At 45.2% G+C, this 22,181-nt stretch overlaps 7 protein-coding genes across 8 annotated transcripts; 6 read left to right on the top strand and 1 right to left on the bottom strand.

Moving 5' to 3' along the window:
- Nucleotide 1: 1 nt before the first annotated feature.
- Zcchc7 (Zinc finger CCHC-type containing 7) lies at nt 2-6,669 on the top strand. Its single transcript, XM_017232165.3, has 6 exons — nt 2-141; nt 197-464; nt 1,519-3,702; nt 3,759-3,958; nt 4,022-4,159; nt 4,220-6,669. The coding sequence occupies exons 1-6, from the start codon at nt 133-135 to the stop codon at nt 6,524-6,526; spliced, it is 5,106 nt and encodes a 1,701-aa protein (XP_017087654.2). The 5' UTR covers nt 2-132; the 3' UTR covers nt 6,527-6,669.
- LOC108119140 (uncharacterized) lies at nt 623-1,433 on the top strand. Its single transcript, XM_017232168.3, has one exon. The coding sequence runs from the start codon at nt 732-734 to the stop codon at nt 1,410-1,412; it is 681 nt and encodes a 226-aa protein (XP_017087657.2). The 5' UTR covers nt 623-731; the 3' UTR covers nt 1,413-1,433.
- Nucleotides 6,670-6,743: 74 nt separating the features above from the next.
- Rh4 (Rhodopsin 4) lies at nt 6,744-16,993 on the bottom strand. Its single transcript, XM_017232126.3, has 2 exons — nt 16,349-16,993; nt 6,744-7,449 (listed from the first exon to the last, which is right to left on the bottom strand). Exons 1-2 carry the CDS (start codon nt 16,938-16,940, stop codon nt 6,899-6,901), a joined length of 1,143 nt encoding a protein of 380 aa, XP_017087615.1. The 5' UTR covers nt 16,941-16,993; the 3' UTR covers nt 6,744-6,898.
- Nucleotides 7,813-12,351, top strand: sina (seven in absentia). Of its 2 annotated transcripts, none has more exons than XM_017232129.3 (2): nt 7,813-8,542; nt 9,962-12,351. In XM_017232129.3, exon 2 carries the CDS (start codon nt 10,085-10,087, stop codon nt 11,039-11,041), a length of 957 nt encoding a protein of 318 aa, XP_017087618.1. In that variant the 5' UTR covers nt 7,813-8,542; nt 9,962-10,084; the 3' UTR covers nt 11,042-12,351. The 2 variants fall into 2 exon arrangements, with proteins under 2 accessions (XP_017087618.1, XP_070135423.1); XM_070279322.1 differs by lacking the exon at nt 7,813-8,542 and adding an exon at nt 9,779-9,873.
- Nucleotides 13,718-15,057, top strand: sinah (sina homologue). Its single transcript, XM_017232130.3, has 2 exons — nt 13,718-13,876; nt 13,942-15,057. The coding sequence occupies exon 2, from the start codon at nt 13,943-13,945 to the stop codon at nt 14,882-14,884; it is 942 nt and encodes a 313-aa protein (XP_017087619.2). The 5' UTR covers nt 13,718-13,876; nt 13,942; the 3' UTR covers nt 14,885-15,057.
- On the top strand, nt 15,128-16,244 carry LOC108119121 (probable palmitoyltransferase ZDHHC24). The gene is made up of 2 exons (XM_017232132.3): nt 15,128-15,572; nt 15,629-16,244. The coding sequence occupies exons 1-2, from the start codon at nt 15,228-15,230 to the stop codon at nt 16,184-16,186; spliced, it is 903 nt and encodes a 300-aa protein (XP_017087621.2). The 5' UTR covers nt 15,128-15,227; the 3' UTR covers nt 16,187-16,244.
- A 246-nt stretch (nt 16,994-17,239) lies between the features above and the next one.
- On the top strand, nt 17,240-20,204 carry LOC108119172 (coiled-coil domain-containing protein 22 homolog). Its single transcript, XM_070280036.1, has 3 exons — nt 17,240-17,657; nt 17,716-17,813; nt 17,925-20,204. The coding sequence occupies exon 3, from the start codon at nt 18,463-18,465 to the stop codon at nt 20,122-20,124; it is 1,662 nt and encodes a 553-aa protein (XP_070136137.1). The 5' UTR covers nt 17,240-17,657; nt 17,716-17,813; nt 17,925-18,462; the 3' UTR covers nt 20,125-20,204.
- Nucleotides 20,205-22,181: the final 1,977 nt, after the last annotated feature.

The raw sequence follows: 22,181 nt of genomic DNA on the forward strand, positions 1-22,181 counted from the left end.
ACTCATCTCCATTACATCAGCTCTGGAAGTTTTGCCCATCGCTAGATCAACGTGCTCTCTTTTCTTTGTTATTATCAATGTTCAACAATATCAAATTGAAAGCAAATAAAAGGGAAATCAACAACACACCTGATGGAAGATGTGAGTTGCTGCTACAGGTCCACTCGGACCCATCTCTATTGTATGGTTTTTCCAGCTTGATGAGCTCGACCGGGAGGGCCTTAACGAGTTAGAGTCGATTTTGTATGCTTCGGTCCACTACAGCGATGGATTTGATGGAGTGGAGCCCTCAGCCAACGACCAGGATGGAAAGATTATGCCCACGCCACTGCAATCCGTGCGCCTTGTGAGTGGAACGCGTGTTATCAACAACGCCAAGCCAAAACCACGATATTGGACGGAGGAAGAAGCAGTAACCGGGGGGCAGGTCGAGGAGGCCCAAGCACCAAACAAAACAAACACAGGTGAGGTGTCGCTCTATCTACCGAGATTATTGTATTTTTCTTTATTAATAGATATGAAGCGCGAACAAAATATATGTGAAGGAAATAGGACTTCTATGTATGCTATGATGATGTCCAGTGGTATTAATGCTTATTAGTTTTCTCTAAGTTCACCTCTCCCTGCACCATTGGGCTATCACCTTGGCTTTGGGACTTGGGTTAAAACCCAGCCGTTCAAAAATATTTCGTTGGCGTGACTTCAAAATTTCCGACAACTCCTAACCGACGATGACCTGTTTCCTCAGCCGAATGCTGGGTGTGGGCAGGTGTGCCCGTCAAGCGCTCAACCGGTGGCTCTGTCATCTGGACCACTGCTTGCTGGCGCTGGCCACGTTGGACCTGCTCTGTGTAGTGTGCCTGCTTCACTACCAGCTCGTGTGGCACGGTCGCGATCTATTTTATTGGTGCGACGAGCTGGACCGGCGATTCGTCGAGTACCTATTGTCCGCGATTGTCCTAATGGGCTCTGTCAGTGTCCTGGGTTCCTGTGTAGACGCCGTCCTCTTTTCAGCCTTGATCCGTCGCCAGATGAGTCGCTACAACCTGCCGCGTCAGCACTTCGAGGAACGCTACCGAAGGTTCGTGTTCTTGCGTTTGGTGAAGCAGCTGGAACAAGCCCTCAAAGTGCAGGCGCAGCAGGAAACGAAAGATAAGGAGCTAGAGCCCTTTGAACACCTGTCCATGGCTCAGAAGCTAATCAGAGAGGCGATCGATGAGTTTCGCACTTCGGTGCGGATCCTCCTTTGGCCCAATCGGTCGGACCTTCAAGCGGAGCCGTTCGTCCTCTTCCACATCAGCGATTCCCAACTAGTGGAACTCTCCGGTCTGGGTTACCGGCTGGGCGATGTGGAGGGGCAGGATGTTGTCAATACGCGTCTCAGTAATTTGCTAAATCCACCGTGGTATTAAAGTGTCCCAAGTCTGAAAAATGTGATGTATTTTGAGTTGTTGGGGGGGTTGTAACTATAACTCTACTATATAAGCAATATTCTACATACAACTATTATTCTTCCAGAAACCGAGGTGACTGCCCCTTCCACTTCCCAACAGGGCTCTGAGAAACCGAATGCTAAACGACCACCGACTACTCCCAACAAGAGCGCTCCCAACTCTAATAAGACAGGAAACCAACAGCCAAAACAAAAGACCAAACAGAAACAACAACAAAAACAGCAAAACAATCAAAAGTCCAAGCAGCAACAGAACCAGAAGAAACAGAAGCAGCAGCAGCAGAACCAACAGAAGGAGAAGCTTCCGCCCAACGCATCGCCAGCAGTACAAAAACCAAAAACCCAGGTATCCTCCACCACCACCAGCAACCCACCCATCAAAGCCAACCATGAGGCTTACGAGGAGGAGCGTTTCGATCAGAGACTCCTTGTGGCCATCCCACCAAACTGCCCTCCGAAAAAGCAAAACAAACAGCAGCAGGAGCCACAAAAGAAGCAGCCGGAACAGCCACAGAATAAAAAGCAGCAGCAACAGTCGAATAAACAAAAACAGAATAAACAGCAGCAAAACCAACAGCAGGCAGGATCGGGTCATCTGGGTAAAGCTGATCGAAAGTTGGAGCTACTGAAGAAACTGGCGGCCAAGAAACAAAAATCCAAGCAGGCCCAGTTGAATAAAAAACAGCGAAACCAGAACTCGAAGCCAGTCGAGTTTGTGGACCTGGCCGAGAGCAGCCATGACGATGCCTCAGATGATGACGATGTGGTGCATGTACCACTGTCCCCACCTCCTATCATCGACTTGGATCCCAGCGACGAGGAGCAAAGTGGTTCTCCTCTGGTGTATCATGAAGAGCACGCGATGGACGCGGCGGACATGAATGTGGTGTCATCATGCGACACGCAATCAACCCAGCAAGATCCAAAATCTGGAGAAGGTGTTCAGTTTGTGCCACCTTCCTTGGTCTCACCTTCCAACTCGGTGCTTTCCAGCGACGATTTCATTGTCCAGAAGGACATCTCTCGCTTGCAGGCGGATAAAGAAAAGTCCAACGATAAGGACCTCTTGGTTTTGACGGAAAACGCCATCAGAGATGCCCTGGATCGGCAGGAACAAGGCCCAGATCAGAGTCCGAGTCAGGAGGATGCTGCCCAAAACACCAACCCCGACTCTGCAGTCGATCCAGACACTTGCTCCGAGTACGAATTTGTGCCTCCATCACGCCTGGAGGAGATCAAGAAGAACTACCGCGTCGATGAGCAGCAGTTTCGCGCTTTGGATGTCTACGAGAGCGAGTCGGATCTCACGGAGAGTGGCATATACTCCAAAGCGAAGTCGAAAACCGTGCCAACCATTATACGCAACGTTGATTCCCCCTCTGACAACTCATCCCTGGAGGAGGTCGTGGAGGCGGTAGTCCAGAAAACCAAGCGTCTGCGAAAGCGATCGTCGTCGACAAACAATCACAGCCAGTCGGAGGGCAACAACGAGGAGGACGATTCCGACAGCGACGACGGTGTCCACTCCACTGGGGTGCCGGGAATAGCTCGGGGTATGGCCGTAGAGCGATGCAAGCGCAAGATTCCCACTAGCACTCAGAAGACTCAGAAGAGCGGTGCCCGCAACCCGAAACCAAAGTCATTGGCCAACAAAGAAGCCAGCTCCGAGTCGGCTTCGGAGGAAGAGGTGCCCAGTGCCCGGGAGATAGCCGAAAGATTGCTTAAACAGGAGGAGGGCCAGACCAACAGGCCGGTTAATCCGCAACCCTCTACCTCGGCGGATGATGTGCTGGATACAATTTCAATTGGCTCCGATGCCGATGCCGAAGGGGAGGCCGAGTTCAACAACGCCATGACGGACCGCATCGCTGCTGTTTTTGAACGGATCGATGCCCAAACCAGGAAGCCCCAGCATGACGACGACGAAGAGGCCAGTGGCTACATCTCCTCCAACGAAGATGACTCGAGGGATGTTCCTGCCGACACAACGGTATCCCTAGCGGAGGACATTGACATGGAGGAGGAGGCTTCCCTCGAGTTGCAAGGTGCCGATCCTGAGCCCAGCAATGAGGATGTTTCCATGGAAGAGTCAGTCATCCAGATAGACCATAATCTTCCCGCTCCTGTTGACGATAGTCCTCCGAGTGGCGGCGACTTGATTGGGTGGAACGATGAAATGTGTCGATTCTACAACGACAGTTGGCGTGGGGAACAGTTTTCGGTGCAGAATGCTCAACGGGCCATGTCTGGTGGGTATACGAAGTGGCTTTTGAAAATGAAAATATATCTTATATATCTCTTACAGCCAATCGGAATGAGTGGAGACTCAGAAACGCCGACCGGTACCCGGTGTCGCGTCCTCGCTTGCATGGCAAGTGCACCAACTGCTTGGAGATGGGCCATGTTCGCTCCAAGTGCCCCCATCCTAGGAAGGCGGTAGTTTGTTTCATGTGCGGAGGAGTGGGTCATGCTGAACCCCGCTGTCCCAATGCCATATGCTTTGGGGTAGGTCCTTGTACCATCTTCCATTATCCATGTTGTATCATTGATTTCTGTTTATATTTCTAGTGCGGCTCCAAGCAGGAGATGTATGTCCAGCAGTGCAACAAGTGTACCTTTCACAACCGCCTGGTTTGCCAGCTATGCAGGATGCGAGGTCATGGAACGGACCACTGCCCGGATAAGTGGCGCCGCTATCACTCAACGGTAATCTCATGGAAGAAATCTTAGAAATCCAGGAGTAAAGCTTAGTTATTTGTTTTTCAGACCCAGTCCAATGTCGAACTCAACAGCAACGTTCAGTACAAGACCAAGCAGTGCAGCTATTGCGCCGGACGCGGACATCTATTCGAGAACTGTCGCCAGAGGATCGGCGAGTATCGCAACACCAACCTGATGAGCCAGATTGTTTCCCACCAGAAGGTGTATCAGGACCGTAGTGATGCCCCCGGGGATTTGGGCAATCTGAAGGATTTCTATGCCATCGAGACTCCCTTCCACTTTGAATGGACCAAGAAGAGTATTCCCAAGGCCAGCTACTATGCCAAGTTTCTGGTTCACGCGAATTTGGCTCGCGTGCAGGCCGTTAAAAGGAAACAGACGACGGTTGTGGATGAGATTCCTGCCAAGATCTTCACCCGCGAGTATGTGCCGAATCCGTTGGCCAAAGCGGCAAGTGGAAATACTAAGAAGACCGCTGCCCCGGCAGAGGAGCAGCCACCTCAAGAGCCAGTCGTTGAGGAGGAAACTGTTGAGGCTCCACCAGCTGTGGAACCGAGTGATGCCATTCAACGTGAAGAGATTAGCACAAATTTCGAGCCCCAGGAGAAGGACGCCACCAAAGCCAAGACCGTTGTTCCCCCTCACGACATCGATTCAGATTCGAATTACAGCTTTTCGGAGCACTTCGAGGTGCCCAGTTCGACCACGAACGAGCCGAAGAAGGCGCCCCCAGTTCCACAGCGCAGCCAACTACCTCCTGACCATCCCATGGCCTCGTTGCCGGATGTCATACCTTTAAGCAGCGTTGATGATGATTTCGAAGAGCCGTCCACCAGTACCCAGGGCATATCCATGTGCGTAAATGCGAATTCCAACAGTAGTGGCCGTAGAAGCGAGGTGGCGGATCCGGAATCTAGTGAGGAACTACCCGATGTACCCTGTGAAGGTAAAATTGTAATGGCTCGAGATCAGTCCGAGTATCTGTTCAGTCCGGAAGGCAGGGAGTTCCTGGCAGCAGCTGCTAAGCAGTGTCAGGTTAGTGTGAGGATGGACTTTAAGGACTACGGCTATGTCCTGGTCATATACGGGCTGAAGGAAAGGCAGGAGGAGCTGCAGTTCAAGCTGCTGCGCCGCAACCAGGAAGTAAAACGCAAGACCATCGAGTTCCAGAGCCAGAAGCCACCGAAACGAATCGATGTCTTGATTCGCTTCATGCGAGATGGTATTAATAGCCTGACCAGCAACTTGGGCAACGCCTCCAACCACTACCTGCGCATCAAGGAGCTGGAGGACATGAACACCAAGAACGGCTTCAAAATGGCCGAAAAGAAGCGGCGTCAGCTCAACATGATCCTTGTGGGTCAGGCGGGTCTCCTGAATGGCAGCACTCATCTCGATCAGTTACTGGTGTTGCTGAGGAAACTCATGGACTTATCGCCGGATGACAATGCCACTCCGGAGCTAAGAAACGAAATCGACGAGCACTGGCGCATGATCTTCACCTCCTACCCCCATCCGAACTATGATTCCTTGCTGCAGAGCTATGGGAAGCTGGATCAAAAGAACCGTGTTCCATCGCTGCACATTGATCCGGTGCTGCTGGGATTGCAACCGTACAAGAAGCCGGCTCAGAGCTCACCCCAATCGCCTAGCAAGCGACCCACATCACCCATCCCTCCGGCGCCGGCATGGACGCACATGGCGCCGCCGCCTCCACCCAAAATAACCAAAAAGAAACAGCGACAGTTGGTGCAACAGCAGCAGGAGCAACAGCAACAACAACGGTTGCAACAACAGCAGCAGCAACAACAACAACGCTTGCAACAACAGCAACAACAACAACAACAACGTCTACAACAACAGCAGCAGCAACAACAGCAACGCTTGCAACAGCAGCAGCAACAACAGCAGCGCTTGCAGCAGCAACGCATGCAACAGCAGCAACAACAACAACAACAGCAACGCATGCAACAACAGCAGCACCAGCAACAACAACAACAAAACAACAACCAGCAAAATCAATTCCGACGTCCACAAAACAAACAAATGCCGTTCAACAATCCACAACAAAGATCCCGAGCCGACTTGCAACTTCATCAGAACCTGAATCCCGAATGCGATCGCCTTTTTGCCGAAATGGATCAACATGGCAACGTGGACAAGGATGCAGACAAGCCGTCCATGTTCTGGTCGCGCGAGTCCCTCAAGTACCTAGACGATCTGTTCAAGAGGACCTCCAGCTCGGACACCACCGAGAGGCTGAATCGTGTGCTGCAGCGATCCCAGCGTGGTCAGTTGTCGTTTAACGACTACCGTGCCGTGATCCGACTGCATACCATACTTTCCAAATGATTAAGAGGGCGAGGATCAGGGGATTTGGGATCACACAGGATGAGGATCAGGATCGTTTGTTTGTTTAACAAATACCAACAGAACAGAGATTGGGTATCTGAAAGATATTACCCAGTAACCGAATAAATACACTATTGACTATTTTCAAAATATTGACTTTTAAAGGGGGAAGAGGGATGATAAATATCTCTAAATAATAATTAACAAACATCCTTAATTCTTTGTTTGCCATAACTTTCTATTTATTGATTAACAAAAAATATGTAGCTACAAATTATAAGAAATTCATTCTGTTTTCGTTCGATATTTTATAGTTTCCCAAGGCTTTTGTATTACGAATTCCATAGAGTCCAAGTATCAATGTCCATTATTCTAGGCGGCTGTGGTCTGTTGTTGCTCCTGCGTGGTCGTAGACTGGGCCGAGGAGGCTTCTCCGCCCGACTTTTCGTGTACACCCAACCAGGGGCAACGCTTCTGGAGCTCCATGCGGTATCTTGGGTGACTTATCGCATAGACGAATGGGTCTATGCATGCCACCAGCTTGCAGGTGCACGCCGGGATCATGGTAGCGCCTGGAGTGAGCAGGCTCTTGTCTCCAAATGCCCCAATTAGAGACATTACGCCGTAGGGCGTCCAGGATACAAAGAACAGGAAGCAGATGGTAATTGCTGTCTTGGCCACGCGGATCTCCGCCGCTTCCTTGCTCTTGTCTACGTTGGATCGCAGCGATTCCACGTTCATCTTCTTGGCCTGTTCCCTTAAAGCTTTCTCGTGACCGAAGACGTGACCCACAATCTGTGAATAGTAGTACAGGATCATCAACGTGGGGCATACGAAGCTGAAGAAGAATATGGTGCCCACAAAGAGCCGAGTGTCAAAGTTGTCCGACAAATAATCAAAGGAGCAGGAAGTGAGGTAGCCCTCTGAAATGAAGGAGTAATTTAAAAAATTAAATATTTAAATTGTTGAATTGAATTTTAGAATATTTTTGGTTTTAAAATCGAATGTTTTTTCAAATCAAAATCAACGCGCCAAGAGATGTAGTGTGGCCAGGCAGATGCTGAACCGATAACGATAGAGGAAGACAGTTGGATAACTATGTCTATCGGTATGCGTTAAAAAGAGTAAATATTTGGCGGCCAATGCCCTAAGTCCATGGGATTTGTAGATTCGGGGTCTATATTCCACTTCTGTAGGTTTTTTTAAACTTATTCGATTGACAGAATTTGCTAATGTCAGAAAAAGTGTTTCCCAACACTGACCGATAGGACAAACCAATCGATTTATCATCGATTGTCGTTGCATCTCTAACACTGACCGACGCGGACATAGAAGAAGAAACTTAGTAAATTAATTAATTAATTAAGTCTCTAACAACTGTAGACATCACACCTAATATGTAATGCCGAAAAAGACTGATTCCACATCGCGCGAGTGCAAGTGCAATAACGCAATAAGGCAGCTCAGCGGCCGGAAAACGTAGTATATACGCAATATATAAAAAGAACACACGCGACGGAAAACTGCTCGCTGCTGTGTAATGTAAATGCATATGATATATTTTTGAACAGCAACAAAAGCAAAAATAACGCACAGCTACGAAAACAGAAGCAGCAGCAACAACACAGCATCATCGCGAGCTGAAAATGTACATATTTTCAATGAATGTGTGCGCCGTAGAAGAAAATGAGATAAAAAGCCAAATGAAATTAGCTCACGCCTGAATTTCGAGTTTGGTGCAAGGTGAACGAAAAGGCGAAAAGCAATCAAAACAGTTTTCCATTTTCCCAGTGTGCGTGCAGTTGAAAAACCACCTGCATTATTTATAGTAAAGGAAAAAAAAAAAAACAAAAAAAAAAAACCGTATCCAACGGAACTTGCAGAGGATATATACCCACACATATACGTTGGCCTGCAGGCGTCTGTGTGAGTGTGTGTGTGTGTGGTCATAAAGGCTGACTGATAAAAAAAAAAGCAAAATAAAATAAACGCCATTTCTTGGAGGCAGCCTGCCATGTAAGTTTACATCGCTTTATGTACAACTAGCTATGTACATACATACAATATTATGTATTTTAATGTTGTTGTTTATAACTGCAGTTGTTGTTGTTGCCTGGGTGGCTGACAGAGTTAATGGGGAATGGCTTAAAACATTTCGCTCTGGTCGGCAACTTACGTTTTCTATTTTATTTTGCAACTCATTGGTGGAAAAAACAAAAAAAAAAAAAAAATAAAGTTAATTATATTCATGGCTATGACTTTTGTGGCAGCAATTACCATTTTACCCACAGTCTGCATATGAATGTATTTCTTTTTTATTTTTATTTTTTAATTCGTACGGTACGCAGCGTAAACGAACTGTTAATTATGTGTGCTAGTCGTGTCGGGGTTCCCTCCCCATACCCCATCCTCCCATCCACATCCCCATCCCTATCCTAGCTACTGCAGAGGTTACGTTACGTTACGCGCATTTCATTGCGTGCCCTAGGAAAGCGTATGGGCCAACGTTTATGCGGGTTGAGTTATTGTGAAAAGTATGCTGACTTTTATGACTTCCATGTGTTGCCAATTTTCTTCACCTCTCAGGCCTGCGCTATCACTTTCATTTTGCAAGATAATATATGTACATATACTGGCTAGTTTCGCAACCACTAGCTTCACAACCTGATTTTTATGCGCCACTACTTTCCTAAAAAATATAAATAAAAATATTACCAAACTGATAAGTTGGAATTATTACTCAGTGGGTTTTAAGATAAAATTTCTTGCTAAAAGACACGAATATTGGCGCATAAACGATGACCACCTACCCTCATGTTAATAGCTACATAGCCCACATATCCATGTGTGCCCATTGTGCCCGACGTGGACACCGCTGGCAACCACACCCATTACAACAGCACCAACATCTCCCCATGCCCACCCCCTCGGGTCGTCGTCCCTAATGGCCGTCCATGAGCGACGGATTCGTCAGCTTTGGCTGATAAGAGCCAAACATATTTGCGTCGTTTGGTTCCACACGTGCCACCAAGAGGGTTTTGCGGACCTTCTTTTGGGCCCGGAGACGTGCCGATGGCCTCGGAACCGGGCCTATGACGGCTTTTGGGAGACCAACTCTAGTTCCGATACGTTCCGAATTAAATAATTGCTTAAATGCAAGCCAAGTGCGTGGGTTTTTGTGAATCCGCGGCAAGGTGAAGGTCAGGGCATGATTAATTGCGGTGGAGGCCCACCTTTTATATGGATTTTCGACACAAGCTAGGATTTATTTGTCATCTAAGTGAGGGATCAGGACTTCAAGGCTCAGGCTCTAGACTTCAATTGGGAGTACTTCATGTATACCAATGGTATCCTTCTATCCAAAACACACTTACCCCTATGAAACACCATTGAAAACTATACTCTAAACCTCAAATACTTTTTCTATAATTACAGCCAAAAGAAAAGCGCACAACAAAACCATCGCTTGAGGGAAGGAACCTGAATCTGGCGAGGATTGCAGGAACTAAGGACCAGAGGAATTGTAGACACATTCGTGCCGCAGATAGAGCCCTCCCGATGTCCAATAAAATCAATCCGAAACGCCGCGAACCGACAGCAGCAGCCGTAGCAGCAGGAGCCGGAACCGGAGCCACCGGAGTAGCCACCAATACGAGCAGTTCGACAGGGACCTCAAGCGCCGGTAACACATCGTCGGCGAACACATCCTCGTCATCCAGCTCCTCGCTGTCGTCCGCCGGCGGCGGTGATGCCGGCATGTCCGCCGATCTGACATCACTGTTCGAGTGCCCCGTGTGCTTCGACTATGTACTGCCCCCCATTCTGCAATGCTCTAGCGGGCACCTGGTGTGCGTCTCCTGCCGCTCAAAGCTCACCTGCTGTCCCACCTGCCGTGGCCCGCTGGCGAATATCCGGAATCTGGCGATGGAGAAGGTGGCCTCAAATGTTAAGTTCCCGTGCAAGCACTCCGGCTACGGATGTACTGCGTCACTGGTCTACACGGAGAAGACGGAACACGAGGAGACGTGCGAGTGCCGGCCATATCTGTGTCCCTGCCCAGGTGCCAGCTGCAAGTGGCAGGGCCCGCTCGACCTAGTCATGCAGCACCTGATGATGTCGCACAAGAGCATCACAACGCTGCAGGGCGAGGACATTGTGTTCCTGGCCACTGACATCAACCTGCCCGGCGCCGTTGACTGGGTGATGATGCAGTCCTGCTTCGGCCATCATTTTATGCTCGTGCTGGAGAAACAGGAGAAGTATGACGGCCACCAGCAGTTCTTTGCCATTGTCCAGCTGATTGGATCGCGCAAGGAGGCGGAGAACTTTGTGTATCGTCTGGAGCTCAACGGCAACCGGCGGCGGCTCACCTGGGAGGCCATGCCGCGTTCCATCCACGAAGGTGTGGCCTCAGCGATCCACAACTCGGACTGTCTGGTGTTCGACACGTCGATTGCGCAACTTTTTGCCGATAATGGCAACCTGGGCATCAACGTGACCATTTCCCTGGTCTAAGTCTAAGCGCACTGTCAATTCGCCGAGTTCTTACTTTTTTGTTTAATTTTTTTCCGATACATATATATATATATATGCATATATAGTTTATACATAGCCCCCCCTGAGAAGGGATAGAAGAAACCGAAACAGAAACAGAGATATGTAGTTGTGCAGAGTTGTTTTATAAAAATGATTCTTCATTCTAATAGCCACGTACATGCATATGTGTATATATCTATGGAAATATCAGACCCGATTCGATTTTCACATCTGGAGAATTGGTTTTATCTTCTCTTTTTGGGATCTTACTTTCAAGTTGTATAATATTTGTGAAGATGTGATTTTTTGTGTTCTATGTGAAAGTACCTTAAATTAATAATTCTTTTAATTAGTTTTCGAATTAAAAAAATATATATTCATAATTCTTTGATTGTGAAAATCGAAATAGGGTCTGTATGTTTGTATGTCTAAACGGTTCGATTGGTACTTTAGATCTACATAGGACTTGATTTTTCACTTAATCCTCCTCCTCATACTACGATTTTCTTGATTTTTTTTATATGTTTGGCTCGTGGGGTTCTGCTTTAGTTCAATTTAGTTTGTAAGCCGATTGCGGCGGGCCACACACACACACAACACACACACCTGGAGCAGAGCTGCCTGTCCACCACCCACCACCCAACAACAGACACAAAAAACAAACCTCTCGGAAAGACCAACAAGAAGGTGGAACATACACACACTCGAACTCAAACACTGCAAATCCTAGTTTAGTTAATGTAAATTATTTTATACAATAATTGTAAATGGTAATAAGTAAACGAGCAGTTTAACGAAATTAACAAAACACAATACAGAATAACAATAGCAACAAATGCGAAACCACAAACAAAGATAATATTTGATAGCTATAATCTGTAATCTGTAATAACTCGAGAGTTTGATTGAGAGTTGCAGCAGCCAAACCATCACAAAAAAAATAATAACATGACGAGATCATTTTTTATTTTCGCAATAATACAAAAAAAAGACAGTTTCGTATACCCATCCTCCTCCCATCCTTAAATCCTAAATCGTACGACAAGCAATGTTAATGTTTATATATCCACCTAGTTTAGACGATCTCCTCCAGTTCCCCCGGCTCATAGTTTGGTTTCTTGTTTTTGGAATTCTTTCTGCCCGATCGAAAATGGATGAAAAATGATTTTAAAGCATCTGCACCGTAATTAGCTTTTAATGCGCCGATTTACCGCGCCACTACCATACGAGATCACTCACACACACAAACTACTGAAGTGAAATAAACGTGATTAGTAAAAGTAAAAAAAATATATATGTTTTTTTATTAATTTGTGTTACCGGGAAAATCGGGGAGAAAATAGCATTAAAAGAGTTCTACTTTTATGGATCAATTTTGCATTGAATCTAGTTTATAGTTTACTTTCGTATCATATATGCATATATCTTTAGAAAAATATATACAAACTTAATATTAGTCTTTCTACATTTTAGTTGGAGTAACTCATAATAGTAATGCATTAACCAAAACTATCTAGAGGTTACCCTAAAGAGCATGTTACCCGTCCAAGAATGGACGGTTATAGTCCAGTTTCTGGACTATATGATACCCGGTACGCTTCTAGTTACTCCACAAAAAGAGCTTAGAGCTTCTAGTTAGATTCTCAAAAAATAATATTTTGCAGCATATTTTTGCTTGTTTTGAAATCAAAAATTGGAACAAGGTATTAGGGAATCCAAATAGATTCCTTAGAATTCTAGGTCTATAGCTTAATAATTATAGATATATTATGATATTAAAAAATTCTCATAATGATCGCCCAACTACATCCGATTTTATCCATATGGTATATCCGGTTTTAACTGCAAGGGTATATCAACAAGTTTGGGACTTTCTATAGACGCTATTTTTTATGTAATTCCATTTATATACTTAATTCTTTTACAATTTCTAAAGAAAAATATGTAAGTTTTTAAAATAGAAATCTGAAAAAGTAAACATTTATATTTCCATTGCCCACTTTTAAGGGCGCCTAGATACCCAATAGTAATAAAGCGTAATATTCTACCTTTTGTTTGCGTATGATACCATTCCAGAAGATACTCTTATTTGGTAACAATTTAATAAAAGTTAAAAAAAAAATTAATTAAAAAATAGCGCCCTCCTCCTCGATTCTCATAGGTTGCACTTAAGCAAGCCCGAAAAATCGAAAAAATAATTAATTATTTTTTGTTGTTTATTTTTTTTTGTTTGCTTTTGTTGTTGTAGTTAGTTGTTTTTTTTGTTTTGTTAGGTTTTTGTTGTAATTTTATCTCGCTGCATTTTTTTTGTGAAAATTAAAAAAAAATTTTTTTTTAATTTATTCATTTAAATTTATTTTTAAAACTTTTATCCGACTATATGTATCTTATAGCTGCCATTCAAGAAACTGATTAATCGTAAATGCCACATCTTTGGTGTTTTTAAAGATAGAAATTTGTAATTTTCGAAATTTTTCCTAAAAGAATTATAAAATAAACTATTTTTATAATTCATTTGGGCAGCTATATTCGGATGTATGCACTATATATCCGATATTTTCTTACAAAATATAATTATAAAATTTCAGCAATGACAACTGGAGAGAAAACATATCCCTTAGTAGGCTACTTTCAAAAAATCACCTTTCCAGCCACTGACTTTTGAAACAACTTCTCAGTTCCGATCTATCTCTCTTCGGATTTTAAACTAGAATGAAATTCTCCAGTGCTATTTAAAATATTTATTGAAAATAAATTCAACCAAAAATTATATTTCAAATTTTTAGAGTTCGACTTACTCCCACATCAGACTAAGTAATACCTGATATTTAATACATTTCGGCAACCGATCAATTCTGAAAATTAACTCCACCTTGCAGGATGCTATCGCGCGGACAATCAGCCCCGGAACTGGCCAGCCTGAACAATGAAGACCAGAAGCCAGATGATGTCTCGTCGGGGTCTCCAGATCCGGCAGCCGCTGGCGAGCAGGTGGCGATTCAGGATGGAGACAAACCCAGTATGGCTATACGGAACCTTGACAGGATCTTCAGTCAGTTCCTGGTCTCGCTGCTCGAGTGCCCGGTGTGCTTTGGATACATGATGCCACCGATTATGCAGTGCTCTCGCGGGCACCTCATCTGCTCCACCTGCAGGCCGAAGCTCACCGCATGCCCCGTCTGCCGGGTGACGATGAGTAACATCCGGAATCTGGCCATGGAGAAGGTGGCCTCGAAGCTAGTCTTTCCATGCAAGCATTCGAGCTGCGGCTGCCGCATTAATGTCTCATATACGAACAAAAAGGATCACGAGGAGGACTGCGAATTCCGTCCATACGTCTGTCCTTATCCGGACGATAAGTGCGTTTGGCAGGGGCCTCTGAAGGACATTTACGACCATCTGGTTACCACACACGAGAACGTGATCACCATGGAGGGCAGCGACATCGTGTTCCTGGCCACAAACGTGAATCTCGAAGGTGCGCTTGATTGGACCATGGTTCAATCTTGTCATGGGCGCCATTTTCTACTCTCGCTGGAGAAGATTCATTTGGGCGAGGGCTGCCAGCAGTATTTCGCCGCCTGCCGGATGATCGGCACTATACGGGATGCCGCCGAATTCGTTTACAACATCGGGCTGGATGCCAACAATCGCATCCTGCGCTGGCAGTCCAAGCCGCGCTCTATTCGCGAGAGCTTCGTCTCATTCACCAATGCCGACTTTTTGGTGCTCAACAAGTCAACCGTGGAACTGTTCTCGGAGGATGGTAACCTAGCCCTAAACGTGGTCATCCGCAAGGCTAATCAGTCTACAGAGAACTAGATATCCTTAAAAAAAACCGAAAACCCCCATATGCCTCAGACAGACTTTTCGCCGATTTGGCAAACTGACCTTCAACTATGTATGTATCTTTAGCCATATAATACCATCCAAGTATTATTTTGTACGTAACTTGTGAGGTCTCTCAGCTAGGAAATAAAAATTATCAGAAGTGATTGGAAGTATTTTTTCATATTTAAGGGAAAATTAAACTACCAGAGTTCTTTATAACTGAAGGTTTCTTTCAATCTCATTTTGAAAAATATCAACTCCTCTTTTCAAAAACTGTTAAATATTATAAAATTATTATCCAGTTCGAAGTAATAAGAAACTATATCTAGTCACGATGTGTTTTTTGATTCCTTTTTTCAAAAGATATATTAATCGAAATCCTCAGAGGTTCGTCGAGATAACCCACATACCAGCAGTTGCTTTTGTCCTGGCAGCAACAAAGTTTTTCCTTTTCGCGGAAATGTTGTACGTGGTACCCCAGATTATAAGAACCGGAAGTGCGATGTACTTCATCTTATGGTTTGTAAACCTTTTCGTTGCCTACAACATTATAGCCAACTTGTTTGCGGCCCATTACACGGATACCTCGGTGGGGAGTCTGCCCAAGGAGCGTCAGATTCCCAAACCGGAGGAAGAGCATTTGTGGCATTTCTGTGACAAGTGCCAGAAGCTAGTGCCGGTAAATGGGAAATTCAAATTCTTTGGAAGATCTTATTATCCCTCATTATCCCTCAGCCTAGAAGTTGGCATTGCAAGTTGTGCAATGTCTGTATCCTGAAGCGAAATCACCACTGCATATTCACAGCATCCTGCATTGGACACAACAACCATAGGTACTTCTTCTGGTTCACCTTCTACCTGGCCCTTGGAAACTTTATAGCGATGGTCATGATCTTCATTGCAATTTTGAAGAATAAAAGGTCTTTTCTGACCTATTATGCAAGTATTTATACGGAAGTCTTTCTTCTGAAGAGGCCTGCCAATAACCCAGAAAGTCTCGACAACTTCCTGGATTTACTTTACTTCCTAAGCATAGTGGCTATGGCGGCCACGGGCGGTAGTTTCGTGTGCCAGTTTATGTCCACATATGTAAAAAGTGATTTTATGTCCAAGTATAATCGCCAATACCATCTGGGAATCAGGAACACCTTCGATCTTGTGTTGGGCAAGCGGGGATTTTGGACTTTTTTGTCGCCTAACCTGAATAGTACTTTGCAACACGATGGAGCCAGTTGGAAAACTAATCCTGGTTTTAAAGAGTTGGATTCTAAAGATTTAGATTCTTTAGTTTAGGATCTACAAAATCCTTCATAAATATTATTAGACTAAATTCTGGTTAAATAAAAGTATAAGAAAAGAACCTTAGTGCCCATCAGTGAGAGTTATATTGGCCTTGTATATATAGAAGATAGATTCATCTTTAGATCCCTGTATTAAGTAGCTTCTTTCACTCACCTGGCACAAATCTATCCCAGAACTGAGTCAGTGGGAGGACCACCCATGGAGTGCAGTAGAGCCAGATGATTATGTTCATTATTACGGCCTTGGTGAACGTCATATTCCGGTTCATGGGCTTGGTGATCACATTGTATCGATCATATCCAATGGCGGCGTTGGTCATGCCAGCCCCTATTCCCGAGTAGGAGCCAATGGAGGCGAATATCTGACACCAGGTGTTGCCCAAAGCAAAGCCCCTATGGAAACTGTTGTAGATGAAGATCGGAGCCTTCAGGCACATGATCAGATCGAAGACGGCCAGGTTGAGAACGAACATATTCGAGGGTGTCCTCAGGGACTTGGAGGTGCTGAAGATCCAAATGACCATGCCATTGCCGCAAGTGGAGGCACAGAACAGGAAGATGTAGAAGACGCCGAGCATGTAGTGCATGGAGGCGGGTGGCTCCAACTGGGTCAGCCAGTGCTCCGGAATGTACTGGATTTGATCGGGGGGCACGTTCCAGCCGAGGAACTGCAGTTCGCCGTTCCCGGAGGACATCCTTGCCTCCGGCCGTAAGGGCGGTTCGCTAGCGTTGCACAGCGGCTCCATTTCGGCTAACCCGATACCCGAATCGGATACCCCAGACCACAGGGCTGAACTGTGGCCATTCAATGCAGTTCTTTATTTATACACCGTTCCAGGCGTCGGACAAATTCAATTAGGCTTTGTGGTTGCGTGCCCGCAAAGACGATTTTCTGCCCGGCGTGCAATAAAATAATATCAGCGAATTTTCGCTCAATCACAGTCAAAAGGGTCATAGGTTGGTGGTCAGATGATAATGACGTTAAGACCTGAAATGTCAGGGGCAAAGTCCAAAAAGGAAATGGAACTTGTAAAAAAAGGGGACTTATATTGAAAAACTTCATTGACTTTTTTGTTAAAATATACTACATAGAACTTATATTTTGTAATTAAAAGAAAATGTGTTTTGTGGTGGACGCTTGTAAATATTATGCGGGACGTTCTCCCAGAAAGTTCGTGGCCATAGCCCATCCGTTTGCCATCGCGATAGTTATAGTCTGCACCGTCTTTTTGGTTTTGACGGAAACGCTCTATGTAGTGCCCACCATGTTCGGGTCAGAGAGCCTGGCTTGCAAGATATACTGGATGATAGCCGTCTTCATAAGTTACAATATCTTTGCCAACCTATTTGCAGTCTATTGCACAGATTCTTCAGTGGATGGTCTAACGCAGGAGCAGAGATCTCCGAAGCCAGAAGAGGCGAGCTTATGGCATTACTGTGACTTATGCCAGATGCTGGTGCCGGTAAACTAAGCTAAATAAATACTCTATTATATACTCCTATATAAACATTCTACTATAGCCTAGATCCTGGCACTGCAAATTGTGCCGATGCTGCATTCTTCGGAGAGACCACCACTGCATTTTCACCGCCACCTGCGTCGGACTAAAGAACCAAAGGTACTTCTTCTGGTACACCTTCTACATGACGTTGGGCACTGCCATCGCATTGGGAACCAATTATGTATTTGTTTTCATGGCAAACAACTCTCTAGTCTTTATCCAACTTAGGTTTATTTTGGAATTATTTATGGAAATTGATAAGCGACTAGATTGGGATGGTTGGAATATCTGGATGGACTTAGTAGTCCTTATTAATGTGTTCGCTTTTGTGGCACCAGTTATTATGTTCGGCTACCAAGTCCTGTTGATTGCCGCCAATTCTACATATCACAAAAGTTGCGATTCCACTTACAATCTGGGACTTTTAGAAAACTTTAGGATTACATTGGGAAAACGATGGTACTGGACTTTTTTGTCTCCCATGATCGAAAGTCCTTTGCCGTTGGATGGAACCCATTGGAATTCAAAGATCTTAGCTACCAAACTGTTATAAAATAAATTCTGCATTTTCTAATATTAGTTCTAGTTCAAAATTAATTGCTATTTTTTAAAACAAGAATATTTGAAAGTGCTTTTACACAAACAGTGCTGCCTATCAAGTCGTCTCACAACTACATGCAGTATTTTCTTGAAGCATCGCTCTGGTCACACTGCAAAATGCGAAAATAAATATCCAAAATAAACGAACCAACAAAATAATCCAACCATGGACGAAGTGGACAAGATAATTATGCACCAGCTCAACCAGGTGGACCCTGGCATCGATCCCACGGAGGAGTTATCGGAGTTTACCCCGGAACAGGTGGTTCGTGCAGTTTCCGGCTGCCTGTCCGAGATTCGTCCAGAACTGGAGCTGCCCCGTTCCTTGCCCGGAGGAGCCATGGCCCAGCGGTTTGGAGTAGCCACCTCCCTGGCGGAGAGTTGCAAGGAGTGTGGCTACCGAGGCGACATTGGCTATCAGACATTCCTTTATCCCAATGCCGTAGAACTGCGACGGCTGCTGATGTATCTGATCGAGCAACTGCCTCGCGAGCGACTGGAGAAAGAGGAGAGCTCCGGGAAGCTGCAATCGCTTAGCCACCGAGAGCTGCTGCAGCGTCGCATCCGCAAGGAGCTGACCACCCAGTTAAAGACGCCCTGGGTGCCACAATTTGCCAGGTCCGTGGGCAACAGAAAGTCCATGGGTTGCAGCAGCCTGTGTATTGACTTCCGACCGCACGTTAATCTCAGTGTTCCGTCCGCCAATCCCGAGACGCGGACCAAGGAGGAGCAGCAATACTTTGACCAGCTGGCACCGAATCTCTTCCAACAAACTGCCTCAAGTTCGGTGGACCTCATCGCCTCGGTGCTGCACAAAAACGAAATGGATCGGTGGGGTTATGGGTTGCCGGACTCGGATCTTTTTTTTGTCGAAAGTGAAGAGCCCACACCTGTATTCAATCCCAGTAAAAGCCAACCAGAGAAACCGTCTAGTGATGTTGATCCTACCCAGGAACTGAGCAAGCAAGTCCAAGAGCTTCAATTACAGTGCGAAACCCTATTGGCGGAGCGTAAGGCTCATTCAGCTGCCTTGAGTGCCCTAAAGCTTCGGGAAACTGAAGCCTCTGAGGAAATAAGCCGCATCCAACCTCTTCTAAAAGCCCACGAGCGGGCCTCTTTGGTTTTGGCAGATCCCGAGGAGAACATAACCAAACTGGAGGCCCTACTCAAGTCCACTCAGGCAAAACGACAGACTCTCACCCAGCAGTGGCAGGAGTACAGGAAGCCGCTTCTGGAAAACCTCGAGACCCTGAAGTCCGCCACGGAAGCCCAGCATGTCCAGGGCATTCGCAGCAATATAGAACAGTTGGAAAAGGAGCTCCAGGAAAAAACTGTGCAGCACAACGAACTCAACGCCGCCCTCAGGAACTCCAGCCAATCGCTGGCACCTCGCAAAGAATACACTCGCAGGATACATGAATTCATTGGTAACATCCGCAAGCAGAGAGCGGATATCTTCAAAGTTCTCGACGATACGCGACAGCTTCAAAAGCAACTCAATGTGGTGGGAGCCCAACTGCAGCGCCAGTTCAATTATACGGATGACCTGCTCTTCCAGAGCGCCAAACACGATCTCCATGCCAAGAGGGCCTACAAGCTGCTGGCCCAACTCCATTCCAATTGCAGTGAGCTGGTGGAATGCGTTTCGCTCACCGGCAACGTCACCAAGCAGATTCGGGAGCTGGAAGTCCAAATTGATGCAGAGAAGCTGAAGAATGTGCTGACCAGTCTTCAGCAGATTACGGGCGACATCCAGAAGTTCGAGCAGCACATCCAAGAGCTTCAGGCCCAGATCCAGGCCGTGGAGCAGGCCAACCGCGGTAGTTAGGTGGATGGAAGCTCATAAGTACCAGTGCCAATTGCAATAAAGGAATCCTTGCACGCGTAGCGTTTACTTTAGTAGCCAAAGGTGACGGTTTTCCTGGATTGGTTGCCTTTAAGACAGCATTATATAGCATTTATCTAAAGTTTAAATAAAAAATGTTAAACGAAATAGAGAAATTAATTTTTTAAGCTTTAAAGAAATAGTAAGCATTCGTTTTCCCCTATATGGCCCACAGTGATGTCTATATCTTCCCCAACTCTCATCCGATTCTCAAGCGGAGTACCTTAAACGATTTCTAGATCGATTTGCCATCATTCTGCATCAAAATCCTGAGACAAAATATTTTTTCGATTTTTTGTCCATTTTTCCTGATGGGTCCCCTTGAAAATGGGGTTTTTCCCTATAGGGTCCACAGCGATGTCTATATCTTCCCCAATTCTCATCCGATGCTCAAGCGGAGTACCTTAAACGATTTATGGATCGATTCGCCATCATTTTGCATCAAAATCCTGAGACAAAATATTTTTTCGATTTTTTGTCCAATTTTCCTGATGGGACCCCTTGAAAATGGGGTTTTTTCCTATAGGGTCCACTGCGATGTCTATATCTTCCCCAATTCTCATCCGATTCCCAAGCGGAGTACCTTAAACGATTTGAGGATCGATTCGCCATCATTCTGCATCAAAATCCTGAGACAAAATATTTTTTCGATTTTTTGTCCAATTTTCCTGATGGGACCCCTTGAAAATGGGGTTTTTCCCTATAGGGTCCACTGCGATGTCTATATCTTCCCCAATTCTCATCCGATTTCCAAGCGGAGTATCTTAAACGATTTAAATCCAATAAAAATAATGCTACGAAAAGAACCGGGGAAATTCAAAATGTTTTTGTTGGAAAACGTCAAAAAATGGAATTTCGGTTCGAAATTTCTCAGCACTGGCGCTCGTCAAACCAAGTTTGAGTTCGTCGCTCAGTTGTGTCCGAACCACAGAAGACACTCGAAAAAATAAGTATAATTTAAAGTTTTGTTTTAAATGTATCATAATTATAGCTTTTATTAATTTTGTCGATGATTAATCCAATACATATGTAGTAATTATATAATTATTCATAATTTATTGAATTATATTTTTAATCAAAATCTAGACTTACTCATAAACACAAGCTACACTGAAAACAAAAGCCAAATTAATCTCTAATTAGGTATAAAAGGTGCCGCACTAGCACTAGATTTAGCTTCTGGTATAGAATTAACAAGAAAATACAACGATTTTTTTATTTTAACAATACTTAGGTTTTCCCGCAACCGGGAATGCGCTTCGTCACCTACGTGAACGGCCGACCCCCAGTGATATTATCAACAACCCAGTCAGTACGCTTTTGGAACTGAATCGCGTCGGCGGTGTGGCGCTCGTTCGGGTTTCCGTTTCGTTTTCGTTGATTTACTTTCGTTTGTTTTTAATTTGAAGTAAAAAAAGGGTCGAGTGTGTGTCTTTCTGTTATTTTGCTCCTGGCGATTGCAAAAAAAATAAAGTCCAAGAAATAAAAATAAACTCAAATTACACATGTGAAATAGTTGAAGAAAAAAAAAACCATGCGTTTCAAAATAAAACACTTGAGTGCGGCTTGGTGCTGGTGGTGGTGCTATTCCAGAACTCGTTTCTTGGGGAGCCGGCCTAGAGTTTTGAGTTTGAGTTTTGAGTTTTTAGTTTTTGGTTCCCGATAACAAGTTTAAAACCGGTGTGCGTGTGAGCCAAGTATCTCTGTATCTTTGAGTACGAGTATCTGTATCTGTGTCTGTGTGTGTGTGTGTTGGTGGCGACTCCTTCAACAAACTGTTGCTTCTTCTTCGTGAAGCCGCAGGGCCATAATTGAATTCCAATTAGAATTGCAATCTGTGAAGGTCGCTCTCTCGAGCAGGGGGGCACGCTGATAAAAAAAAAAAGAATTATAAGAAATATCAATAGCAGAATACCAATTAATAGGTCGCATTTAGCCGGCCGGCTTCGCTCCGCTGGTGCTTATTCATCTTTCACCCGCTCGGGGTCAATAATCAACAT

The sequence above is a fragment of the Drosophila bipectinata genome, chromosome 3L, assembly GCF_030179905.1.
Source record: "Drosophila bipectinata strain 14024-0381.07 chromosome 3L, DbipHiC1v2, whole genome shotgun sequence".
NCBI classification, from domain to species: Eukaryota; Metazoa; Arthropoda; class Insecta; order Diptera; family Drosophilidae; genus Drosophila; species Drosophila bipectinata.